This window comes from Cetorhinus maximus, chromosome 21 (assembly GCF_964194155.1).
Source record: "Cetorhinus maximus chromosome 21, sCetMax3.hap1.1, whole genome shotgun sequence".
In the NCBI taxonomy this organism is placed as follows: Eukaryota; Metazoa; Chordata; class Chondrichthyes; order Lamniformes; family Cetorhinidae; genus Cetorhinus; species Cetorhinus maximus.
Genome location: NC_135899.1, coordinates 36,308,484 through 36,320,548, shown reverse-complemented (window position 1 = coordinate 36,320,548; position 12,065 = coordinate 36,308,484). Strand labels below are relative to the sequence as shown.

The 12,065-nt window shown below is 44.5% G+C and overlaps 4 protein-coding genes across 7 annotated transcripts in view; 1 reads left to right on the top strand and 3 right to left on the bottom strand.

The window, feature by feature from the left end:
• The window catches only part of LOC144695253 (uncharacterized), a 612,706-nt gene that overhangs the window by 183,074 nt on the left and 417,567 nt on the right, over positions 1–12,065 (bottom strand). The window lies entirely within an intron of this gene.
• LOC144695462 (uncharacterized) overlaps positions 1–12,065 on the bottom strand; it is a 106,610-nt gene that overhangs the window by 57,278 nt on the left and 37,267 nt on the right. The window lies entirely within an intron of this gene.
• The window catches only part of LOC144695221 (uncharacterized), a 91,354-nt gene that overhangs the window by 49,175 nt on the left and 30,114 nt on the right, over positions 1–12,065 (top strand). The gene's annotated exons all lie outside the window — the stretch shown is intronic.
• LOC144695275 (uncharacterized) lies at positions 4,320–11,839 on the bottom strand. The gene is made up of 2 exons (XM_078566191.1): positions 10,940–11,839; positions 4,320–4,855 (listed from the first exon to the last, which is right to left on the bottom strand). Exons 1-2 carry the CDS (start codon positions 11,382–11,384, stop codon positions 4,734–4,736), a joined length of 567 nt encoding a protein of 188 aa, XP_078422317.1. The 5' UTR covers positions 11,385–11,839; the 3' UTR covers positions 4,320–4,733.

Below are 12,065 nucleotides of genomic sequence, written 5' to 3'. Positions count from 1 at the left end.
ATTTTTAATTTTAGGAATATAACTTTTAGGTTGTGGTTAAAAAGGTCAGGATAGAGAGAGCTGTAAAACAGCAGGTGGGCTTACTTAGCTGGAGAGCTGGAGAGGTGATGTCTGCACTCCTTGCAGTGATGACAGGCCAGAGAGGTTGTTTTATTTTGAGGGTTAGAGCTAAATTAGTTTAAAAGTATTCAGTGAGCCCTAAAAGGCTGTAAAACCATTCACTTTATTAAAGAAGAAATTGTAAATAAGGGAGAATTAATTTAAAGGTCAGTTTGAGGATAGCCCAGAGCAGGCTTTGTTGTTATGGAGATGGGTTGAGCTTAGGAAGGCTCTCTGGTTTCGATTTATCTGGGTGTTTGCTGGGATATGTTTTAGTTGCAGTTAGGACCTCATGTGGTTTGCAGCTCAGTGAGAGAAGTTAACCAAAATAAATGACAGTTAGACAGACCTGTACTATAAGCAGAGTAAAACACTAACATCATCATTGATCACCTGGAAGGTGCGGGAGGCTTAATCTCAGTTGAATTTTGTGAGGAACAGAAGCTGGAAGATTAAGGTTAAGGACATCTCCTCAGGCTGGAGAGAAACTTGGAATGAGAGGAGAAGGATCCATTTGTCATGGTTGAGGTGGGTACCAATGACATAGATAGGACCAGCGAAGAAGTTCTGCTGGGGGAGCATGAGTAGCTTGGGACTAAAAAAGCAGAACCATGAAGGTAATAATCTCTGGATTGCTACCTGAGATACAAGCAAATTGGAAGAGTAAGACCCACAGCATCCAAGGCAGCGATGGTGGGATCAGCACATGCACAGGGACACAGAAGAGAGGGAGCACAGGAGGGAGGGGCACTGGACACAGATTGACCCAATACTCGGAGAGTGACTCTGCGACTGGGGGAGTGACTTGTGAATCATCCCTCCCTTCTTGCCAGACCTTTTGCCTCATTGCTCACCCCTCACCAGATCTCTTTGGCGGCCTCTCTCCCCATGCCTGATGCCACACCCCTTGCCTGACCCCCATGTCCTTTTCCCAACCCCTGCCAGAGCCCTCACCAGCTGCACGGAGCCCCTCAGGGTCTCATTCCTCAAGTCACGGCAGAAGCTCCTCTCTCCAGAAACAGATGGCAGTGGGAGACAGTGAGCCCCAGTCCCAGAGCCCATCGGATCTCTGTTCCTCAGCCACAAAGCAAGGAGACTCACTGAGCACAGTGCCTGGTACACAGCACAGGGGCAGCAGGGAGACTCACTGAGCACAGTGCCTGGTACATAGCACAGGGGCAGCAGGGAGACTGAGTGATCACAGTGCCTGTCACACATCACAGAGGGCAGCAGGGAGACTCACTGAGCACAGTGCCTGGTACACAGCACAGGGGTCAGCAGGGAGTCTCACTGAGCACAGTGCCTGGTACACAGCACAGGGGGCAGCAGGGAGACTCACTGAGCACAGTGCCTGGTACACAGCACAGGGGGCAGCAGGGAAACTCACTGAACACAGTGACTGGCATACACCACGGACGGCAGCAGGGAGACTCACTGAACACAGTGCCTCGCACACAGCACAGGGGGCAGCAGGGTAAAGAGCTGGTCTGGGCATAGTGGCTGAGTGGGGAGTCTGGAGAGAAGCTGAGTATTTAATTCCTGTTTCTGACACCTCCACTTTCTCCTTGTCCAAGCGCAGAGTCGGTACAGAGTTGATTTCACATGGGGACCAAAATGGGGCATGAGGTGGGTTCATTGTGTGAGTATTTGCCTATGAGTTGATATCTGAATGCCCTGCCCTGTCCAGGGGTCGCCTCCTGTGGGCATTAGATGATTGTTTCTATTTAAATAATGTGCAGTGTTTCTAGGAAAAAAGGAGATTGGCACTAAGTTAAAATGCTCAGAGAGCCGGTGCAGACACGATGGGTCGAATGGCCTCCTTCTGCGGTGTATCAATTCTGTGATTCTGAGCTTCAGCTCCAATTTCTGGGCTCAACATTCACCTCATCCGGTTCCTCTCCTGGACTGTCCCAGTCTAGACCTTGTTTGAGAGTGATATTGTTCAGCGTGCAGAACACTGGATGATTGTGACCATTCTCTCTCTCTCTGGGGAATACTGCGATCCACCCCCAGATGTAGCCAACATCCCCTTAACTTCTCTCTGTGAGCTGCCTCAGAGAGACATGGACATCAGTAAACAACACCTCCTCAGTGTGTGGTGCATGAAATGGTGGCATCAGCCCCAGAAGGAAGGGGTGGACTTGGCTCATAATCACCACTTCCTCAATTCTCTCCATCTTTCCTATCTCTCCTCCTCATTATAAAGGTGACAGGGTTACAGAGAATATGCACAATTTAAAACTCTTATCATAAATGAAAACAGAAACTCCATACAATATTACTGCGCATTTTTAACTATTTCTCCTGTTAATGTGACACAACTGAAATAAACTATTATCTGTGGGCCTGTAGTTTGCTGAAATAATTGCTGACCACAGCATGTAGACTGGAGCCATGAACATGACTGACTGTTGGTGCCTGAACGCCCAAAAACCCTGAGTGTAATTTGAAGAGCCGCCTCAAACAGGTGCAATCGGCAGAAACTCACCACTCTCATTATTCCCATCTGGGGCCGTGGTCATTTCTGTGGTTGGTACCAGCTTCCTGGGTGATGTTTCATAAACCAGAGTTAAAGATCACAAAAGTTCCATTTAGGGCTGATGTAACTTACATTTAAATTTGATATGGTCAATTTCAGTTGGATCACGCGAGTAAAACCGACACAAACTTGTGTAAACTCCACTCCACACTCTGTGCGCTTGTAGTTGTTGCATATTTGTCAAGGACTTTTACTAAGGCAAACATTTAAAAAATTGTGTGTGACCAATTGAAGCAGTTTTATTTAAGGGTGGTACATTGTGATCATCATCAGTGCATATGTAAACATCTACAGGATAATTTCTTCACTCATTTTTCACCATGTTTGCATTTCAATAAATCACAGTGGATTTTGGAGCAATGTTTCCACTGAGAGTCCATGGCCTCAGGAATTATTTGTATGGCCCTGACAACAACTTTAATCCATGTTCATGGAATAATCGAGTAACTCACCTCCTGCCTCCCCAAAGCCTGTCCACCATCTGCAAGGCACAAGGCAGGAGTGTGATGAAATACTCTCCACTTGCCTGGATGAGTGCAGCTCCAACAATACTCAAGAACCTTGACACCATCCAGGACAAAGCAGCCCGCTTGATTGGCACCCCATCCACAAACATTCACTCCCTCCACCACTGACGCACAGGAGCAGCAGTGTGTACCATCTACAAGGTGCACTGCAGGAATTCACCAAGGCTCCTTAGACAGCACCTTCCAAACCCACGACCACTACCATCTAGAAGGACAAGGGCAGCAAAGAGATGGGTCCACCACCACCGGGAAGATCCCCGCCAAGCCACTCACCATTCTGATTTAAAAATATATCATTGTTTCTTCACTGTCGCTGGGTCAAAATCCAGGAACTCTCTCCATAACAGCACTGTGGATATAACTAAACCACATGGATTGCAGCAGTTCAAGAAGGCAGCTCACTATCACCTTCTCGAGGGCAATAAATGCTGGCCTAGCCAGCAATGCTCACATTCCATGAATGAATATTTTTAAAAATCCATCTGGAGTTGGACTTCAATTCACAACCTTGTCTTCTGAGTCAGATGGTTGTGGGTTCAAGTCCCACTCCAGGACCAATCATGGCTGACACTCCAGTGCAGTACTGAGGGGTGGAAGAGATTACAGAGATAGGGAGGGGAGAGATCATGGATGGATTTGAAAACAAGCTCAAAAACATCGCTAAAACTAACACTGAGCTTTCCTGGAAACAGTGGGTTATTCCTCGAGTTTTATTCCTGACAGACTGTTAGAACTGTGCCTAAACAATAGAACTTAAATGAGTGAATGAGAGCAGAATGGTTAATCAGCAGTACTGATTGAAGACAATCCCTTAAAATGTCCATCCCAGCTAACACCAGGGACTTTACCACCTTTCACAGCTTCAGGAACCCAGACACAAAGACAACACTGACACCTGCAGCTCTAACTAGTTATCATTTTAAATCAAATCAAACTTTCAGGCTGCCAGTTTACAGGGGGAAAAGCATTCTGTGCACAGCCTTGGGACTTATCCCCTTAGAAACTGAATCTAATACAACAGAAATATTGTAAGTTATTTTCAGCCATGACTTAGCTCTCTTGTCTCAGAGTTAGAAGGTTGTGGGGGTTCAAGTCTCACTCCCTCAGAGACTTGAGTACTGAGGCTGACACTCCAGTGCAGTACTGATAGAGTGCTGCACTGTCAGATGAACCACCTTTCAGATGAGTTAAACCCTCAGTTGCCCTCTCGGGTAAGATCCCACAGCACTGCATTGTAGAAAAGCAGGTGAGTTATCCCAGGTGCCAATATGGATCCCAGAAACAACATCACAAACACAGATTATCTGGTCATTATTACATTGCTGTTTGTGGGAGCTTGCTGTGCACAAATTGGCTGCCACTTTTGCTATATTACAACAGTGAACATCCATCAATAAGAACTTTATTGGTTGTAAAGTGCTTTCAGCACCAAGTTTGTGAAAATTGATATATAAATGCAGGTCTCTCTTTCTTAGAGAAATGTTCTGCTTCCTGTGAACTGGAAATGATAAACCCATTGATGGAGAAAGTATACCAGCCCACAGTGACACTGACCAATATATTGTGTACTATATTGTGTACAGGACTCTTACTGGAGGCTCCTGATGTTTCAGTGAATAGGAACATACATGCTGATAAATCAGGTACAAAAACAAAAAATGCTGGAAAAATTCAGCAGGTCTGACAGCATCTGTGGAGAGAAAAACAGAGTTAACGTTTCGAGTCCGTGTGACTCTTCTTCAGACTTCCAGCACCCGCAGTATTTTGCCTTTATCTGACAAATCAGGTAGTTTGGTTTAAGTAAAAAAGTGAATTTATTGTGATTATAAATCTATGCAAAAGACTGATAAAACAGCAGACAAACAACAACACAATATTCAACTTACACCAAACTTTGAATCAACCAAAATAACAAAGCATTTGAAAATCACCATCAAAATCAGGGTCCGATTCTACCCCATACCCACTCCTGAGAGCTGTCTCACTTAATCAGCATAGGGGGCAAAGCATTAAAATTCGAGCTAGGGTTTTCAGGGAAGATGTCAAGAAGGCAGGTAGTGCAGGAGTCCCTGAGTGCATCTCACTCTCTGACCAGTATTCAGTCCTGAATACTGATGAAAGTGATGGTTGATCTGGGGGGGTGCAGCCAGAGCCAAGTCCATGGTACCACAGCTGGATCAGGGGGCAATAGTGATCGGAGATTCAATAGGTAGGGGAACAGACAGGTATTTCTGCAGCTGCAGAAGCGAATCCAGGATGGTATGTTGTCTTCCTGATTCCAGGGTCAAGGATGTTCCTGAACAGCTGCAGAACAGCCAGAGGGGAGGAAGGGTGAACAGCCAGGAGTCGTGGTTCACATCGGTACCAATAACACAGGTAGAAAGAGGGATGTGGTCCTGCAGTCAGAATTTAGAGAGCTTGGTAAGAAATCAGCAAGTGGGACCTATCTCCAGATTTCTCCTGGTACCATGTGCAAGTGAGTATGGAAATAGGAGGATAAAGTAGATGAATGTGAGGCTGAAGAGATGGAGCAGGATGGAGAGCTTTAGGTTCCTGGGACATTGGGATCAGTTCTGGGGGAGATGGGACTTGTACAGGCCAGGTGGGTTACATCTAAACCAAGCCGGGACCAATTTCCTTGCGGGCGATTTCTGATCATATTGGGGAGGTTCAAATTAACTTGGTAGGGGAGTGGGAACCAGAAGGTCATACTAGAGAGGAACACCAAGATACACAGAGTATTGAAAGAGACAGGTAGCACCAGCTTAGTAAATAGTAAGATATTAGGCGAGGTCAGAGTAAGAGGGAAAGGGATAAAGTCTATGTGAATGTGCAGAGTTTATTAAATAAGATTGATGAGTTGCAGATTGCCATGTTGATAGGATGATCATATGATGTTGTGGCTTAAAGGAGGGTGGGACTGGGTATTAAATATTCTTGGACATAAGGTATTCAGGAAAGATAGGGAAGGAAGGAAAGGAGGGGTGGCAGAATTGATTAAGCAGAACATTGAAATGCTGGAAAGAGAGAGAGGATGTCCCAGAGGGTCAAGGACAGAATCTAATTGGCTCGAAGTAAGGAACAAAAAAGGTGCATTTACATTCCTTGGTGTAGTCTACAGGCAACAAACTAGTGGGAAAGATGCAGAGGAACAAATTTGCAAGGAACTTGCCGAGAGGTGCAAGAATTATAGGTTAGCTATAATGGGAGACTTTAATTATCTGAATATTGACAGGGATAGTCATGGTGCAAAGGGCAGAGAGAGGAAAGAGTTCCTAGTATGTTTCCTGGAGAATTTTCCATTGCAGTATGACTCCAGTCCGATGAGAAAGGAGGCATTGCTGGACTTGATTCTTGGGAATGAAGTGGATCAAGTGTCAGTGGGAGAACATTTAGGGGACTGTGATCATTGTATCATAAGGTTTAGGTTGACTATGGAAAAGGACAAGGAACAATCCAGAGGAAGAATAATTAACTGGTGAAAGCCAACTTCAATGGGGTAAGAATGGATCTGACCCAGATGAATTAGAATCAAAGGTTGGCAGGAAAAACAGTAACTGAACAATGAGCTGCCTTTAAAGAGGAGATAGATCAAGCGAGTCAAGGGATATTCCTGCAAAGGGGAAAGATAGGGCAAAGAAATCCAGAGCTCCCTGGATGAGAAGAGACTGAGATCAAAATGCAGAAGAAAAAGTATGCTTATGACCAATGTCAGGTGGATAATACAATAGAGAACCAGGCTGAATATAGAAGGTTCAGATGGGAATTGAAAAAAGCAATTAAGGGAAGGAAAGAGAGAGTATGAGAAGATTCTGGAAGCTAACATAAAAGGGAATCCAAAAGTCTTCAATAGGCATATAAATAGTAAAAGGAGGAGTGGGGCTAATTAGGGATAAAAAAGGGGATTTCTGCATTCAGGAAAGGGGTATGGCTGAGGTATTACATGAATACTTTGCATTGTCTTTACCAATGAAGAAAATGCTGCCCAGGTCATGGTGAAAGAGGAGGCAGTTCAGACACTCAAAAAGTTTAAAATTGTTAAGGTGGAGGAATTGGATAAGCTGGTCCATACTTAAAGATGATAAGGCACCAGGACCAGATGCGATTCATCCAAGGATACTGCAGGAAGTGAGAACTCAAATTTTGGAGCTACTGGCTATAATTTTCCAATCTTCTGTAGACTGATGGGTGGTGCCAGAGTACTGGAGAATTGAAGATGTTACACCCTTGTTCAAAAAAAAGTGTGAAGACTAGCTCAGCAACAACAGGCCAATTGGTTTAACCACAGAAGTGCGGTAATGTATAGAAATGATAATTCAGGATAGAATTAATAATCACATGGACAAATGCGAGTTAAGTAAGGAAAGCTAGCGTAAATTTGTTAAGGGAAAATCATGTTTAACGAGCTAGTTTGAGTTTTTGATGAGTTTTTAACAGAGAGGGTTGATGAGGATAATGCTGTTGATGTAATGTACATGGACTTCTAAAAGGCATTTGATAAAGTGTTGCACACAGACTTGTGAACAAAGTTAGAGCTCATGGAATAGGGACAATAGCAACATATAAAACTGGCTGAGTGACAGGAAACAGTAATGGTTAGTGGATGTTTTTTGCACTTGTTGAGTTCCCCGGGTGTCAGTATTAGGACCCCAGCTCTTCCTGATATCTGTTAAGACTAAGATCTTGGTACAGGCCACAAAATCAAAATTTGCACAAAACACAAAACTTGGAAATATTATGAACTGTGAGGAGGATGGTGAAGAACTTCAGAAGGTTGGTGGAAAGGGCAGATAAGTGGCAGATGAAATTTAATGCAGAGAAGTGTGAGGTGATGTATTTTGATAGGAAGAATACAGAGAGACAATATAAAATAAAGGATAAAATTCTAAAGGGGGTGCAGGAGCAGAGTGACCTTGGTGTACATGTGAAAAATCGTTGAAGGTGGCAGGGCAGGTTGAAAGAGTGGTTAATAAAGCATACAGCATCCTGGGCTTTATCAATAGGGGCATAGAGTACAAAAGAAAGGGAGTTATGTTAAACCTGTATAAAAAATTGGTTCGGCTTCAACTGGAGTGTCCAGTTCTGGGAACCACAATTTAGAAAGGATGTGAAGGCATTAGAGAGGGTGCAGAAAAGATTCATGAGAATGGTTCCAAGGATGAGGAATTACAGTTACGCAGATACAGTAGAGAAGTTGGGACTGTTCTCCTTGAAGAGAAGGTTTAGAGGAGATTTGATAGAAATATTCAGAATCAAGAGGGGTCTGGACAGAGTAGGTAGGTGAAACTGTTCCCCTTGGTGGAAGGATCAGGAACCAGAGAGCACAAATTTAAGGTAATTGGCAAAAGAAGCAATGGAGACAGGAGGAAAAAACTTTCACGCAGTTAGTCATTCGGAAGTGCGGTGGAGGTAAGTTCAATCGAGGAATTCAATAAGGAATTATATTATCTAAAAAGGAAGAATGTGCTATGGGGAGAATGCTGGGAAGTGGTACTAGGTGTGAAGACTCAGTCACATTCCTCACTCCTGAAAGGTTCCTCCCCTGTGTGATTCCTCTGATATCTCAGGAAGCTCGAAGACACACAAAATCTTTAACACAAATTTCACACATGGGTTTCTCTTCCATGTAACTGCACTTGTGTTAACAGAGCTTGTAACTGATGTACCTTGGGTGTAAAGAGATCTTTAGAATTCCCTCCTTAAACCTCCCTGCATCTTTATCACTCTCCCTTCCTTTAGGACCCTCCTTAAATCCCACCTCTTTGACCATATTTTTGGTCATCCCCTCCTAATATCTCCTTCTTTGTCTCGGTGTTAATTTTTCTCTATGGAACACTTTGGGATATTTGACTATATTAAGGTGTTCTATAAATACAAGCTGTTGTCCTCTCACATTCCCTCCAATCCTCAAGGTACTGACCTGGAGTACAGACTGTGGACATTGATGTTAAGGCTAATTGAAGTACCTCCATTACTACCCCAGGAATATAAGACGTAGAAGCACAAGTAGGCCATTCGGCCCATTGAGTCTGCTCCGCCATTCAATGAGATAATGGCTGATCTAATAATCCTCAACTCCATTTTCCTGCGCTTTCCCCATAACCCTTGATTCCCTTACTGATAAAATGTCTATCTCCGTCTTGAATATACTTAATGACCCAGCTTCTACAACCCTCTGTGGTAAAGAAATCCACAGATTGACTACCCTCTAAGAGAAGAAATTCCTCCTCATCTCTGTTTTAAATCTGAGATTATGCCCTCTGGTCCAAGATTCTCCCACAAGGGGAAACAGCCTCTCAGCATCTATCCTGACAAGCCCTCTAAGAATCTTATATGTTTCAATAAGGTCACCTCTCATTCTTCTAAACTCAAATGAGTACAGGCCCAACCTACTCAACCTTTCCTCATAAGAAAATCGCTCCATACCCAGAATCAACCTAGGTGAGCCTTCTCCAGACTGCCTCTAATGCCAGTATATCTTTCCTTAGATAAGGGGATCAAAACTGTTCACAGTATTCTAGGTCCAACTGGTACCTTATATAGTTTTAGCAAGACTTCCCTATTTTTATACTCCATTCCCTTTGAAATAAATGCCAACGTTCCATTTGCTTTCCCTATTACCTTTTGAACTTGGATGTTAGCTTTTTGTGATTCATGCACAAGGACTCCCAAATCCCTCTGTGCTGCAGCCTTCTGCAATCTTTCTCCATTTAAATAATATTCAGTTCCTCTATTCTTCCTGCCAAAGTGCATATTCCTCACATTTTCCCACATTGTATTCCATCTGCCACTTTTTTGCCCACTCACTTAACCTGTACTATCCCTCTGTAGACTCCTTGTGTTATCCTCACCACTTGCCTTCCCACCTATTTTTGCATCATCCACAAACTTGGCGATAGTACATTCACTTCCCTCATCTAAGTCATTAATATATTTTGTAAATAATTGAGGCCCCAGCATTGATCCTTGTGGCACTCCAGTAATTACAGGTTGCCATCCTGAGGCCTCTCCCTGGGTGCTTGTGCTGGTAGATCTGAAGTCAAAGCCTTTCTAACCACTCAGTATCTGACTGTTTTCTTCTGGTGATGTTTGGCAATCTGGTCAAAGGTTAAATTGACCTTCTTGAAATGATTGGATGGTGGGAGAGGTTTGAGACAGACACTGCTGAGACAGACAGTGCTTTGGAACAACAGCTCCCCTGTGTGAGCACTGGAGGGTAAACAACACAGACAATTCTCAGTGTAACGGAAGCAGGTGACCAGGCTCCAAGTCCATGTGGAGATGTCAGTGTATGGTGAGAGAGGAGAAGTAGGTGAAACAATCCTGACACATGTCACACTGGAAGGGTTTGTCTCCTGTGTGGATTCACTGATGCTGCAGGAGATCTGACAGCTGTGTGAAGACTTTATTACAGAACTCACACCAATTGGGTTTCTCCCCTATGTGAGTGCGTTGATGGACGAGGAGATGCACTGACTATGTGAAAGCCATGTCACACACCTCACACCTATATGGTTTCTGTCCTGTGTGAATCCACTGGTGTTCAGGAGCTGCAAAGATCTCAGGAGAACTTCCTTGTAAATCTCACACTTGAAGGGTTACTCCCCTGTGTGAATCCTCTGATGGACCAGGAGCATCGACAAGCGTCTGAAGGCTTTGTCACACAGCTCACAGATGAATGGTTTCTCCCCTGTGTGAATACGTTGGTGGTCATGGAGGGTTGATGACTGTGAGAATGATTTGTTGCACACTTTGCAAGTGAATAGTTTCTCACCTGTGTGAGTGCGTCGGTGTGCACTGAGGTTCGCTAACTGTGAGAATGATTTGTTGCATACATCGCATGTGAACAGTTTCTCTCCTGTATGAATGCGTTGATGTGCACGGAGAGTCGACGAATCCGAGAATGATTTGCTGCACACCTCACACGTGAACGGTTTCTCCCCAGTGTGAATCCGTCGGTGTTGCACAAGCGTCGATGACTGTGTGAAGGCTCGGTCACAGACCTCACACTTGAAAAGTTTTTCCCCTGTGTGAATCCTCTGGTGGCTCAGGAGATGGGAGTATTGTGTGAAAGCCATCTCACAAATCTCACACCTGAAGGGTTTCTTCCCTCTGTGAATGCTCTGGTGTCTCAGGAGCCTTGTAGATGATGAAAAAGCTTTATCACAAACCTCACACTTGAAGGGTTTCTCCCCTGTGTGGACTGCCCGATGGCACATGAGGTTCGAGAAATGCGTGAAGGCTTTATCACACACACCGCACGTGAATGGTTTCTCCCCTGTGTGAATACGTCGGTGAGAGCGGAAGATTGATGACTGCAAGAGGATTTGTCACACACCTCACATGTGAATGGCTTCTCCCCAGTGTAAATGCGTGGGTGTTCCATGAGCGTTAATGAATATATGAAGGTTTGGTCACACACCTCACACTTGAATGGTTTCTCCTCCATGAAGCTTCTCTTGTGTAACAGGTGGGACAAGACATGCACCTTGTCTATTAGGAGATCTTATGAGTCTATGGAGCGCTCCTCATAAACCCACACTTCTCACCTGTAGGAATGAGTCAGTGGTTCATGAAGTCAATGAATGATTAAAGCTCTCACCACACTTGGAACCACTCACACTTCTTCCCAGCCTCACCCTGACCGACCGCCCACAGCCGAACCTTCGGAAAGGTCGGTTCTGATGAAAGGTTCCACACCACTGACCAGTTTCAGATCTGATGATATGTCAAAGCTCCCCTGACCCGACTGATTTCCAGATGATGGTTTCACTGCCCAACCTTCTCTGTGTTGAGCAACGCTGTGATGTCTTCCCACGGTTGTGCAGTTGTTCCTTGGGTGATGGTCAGGATCTATCTGCGGTGTCTATCCTCTCTGTATTCTCTGGTGTAGTACGGTG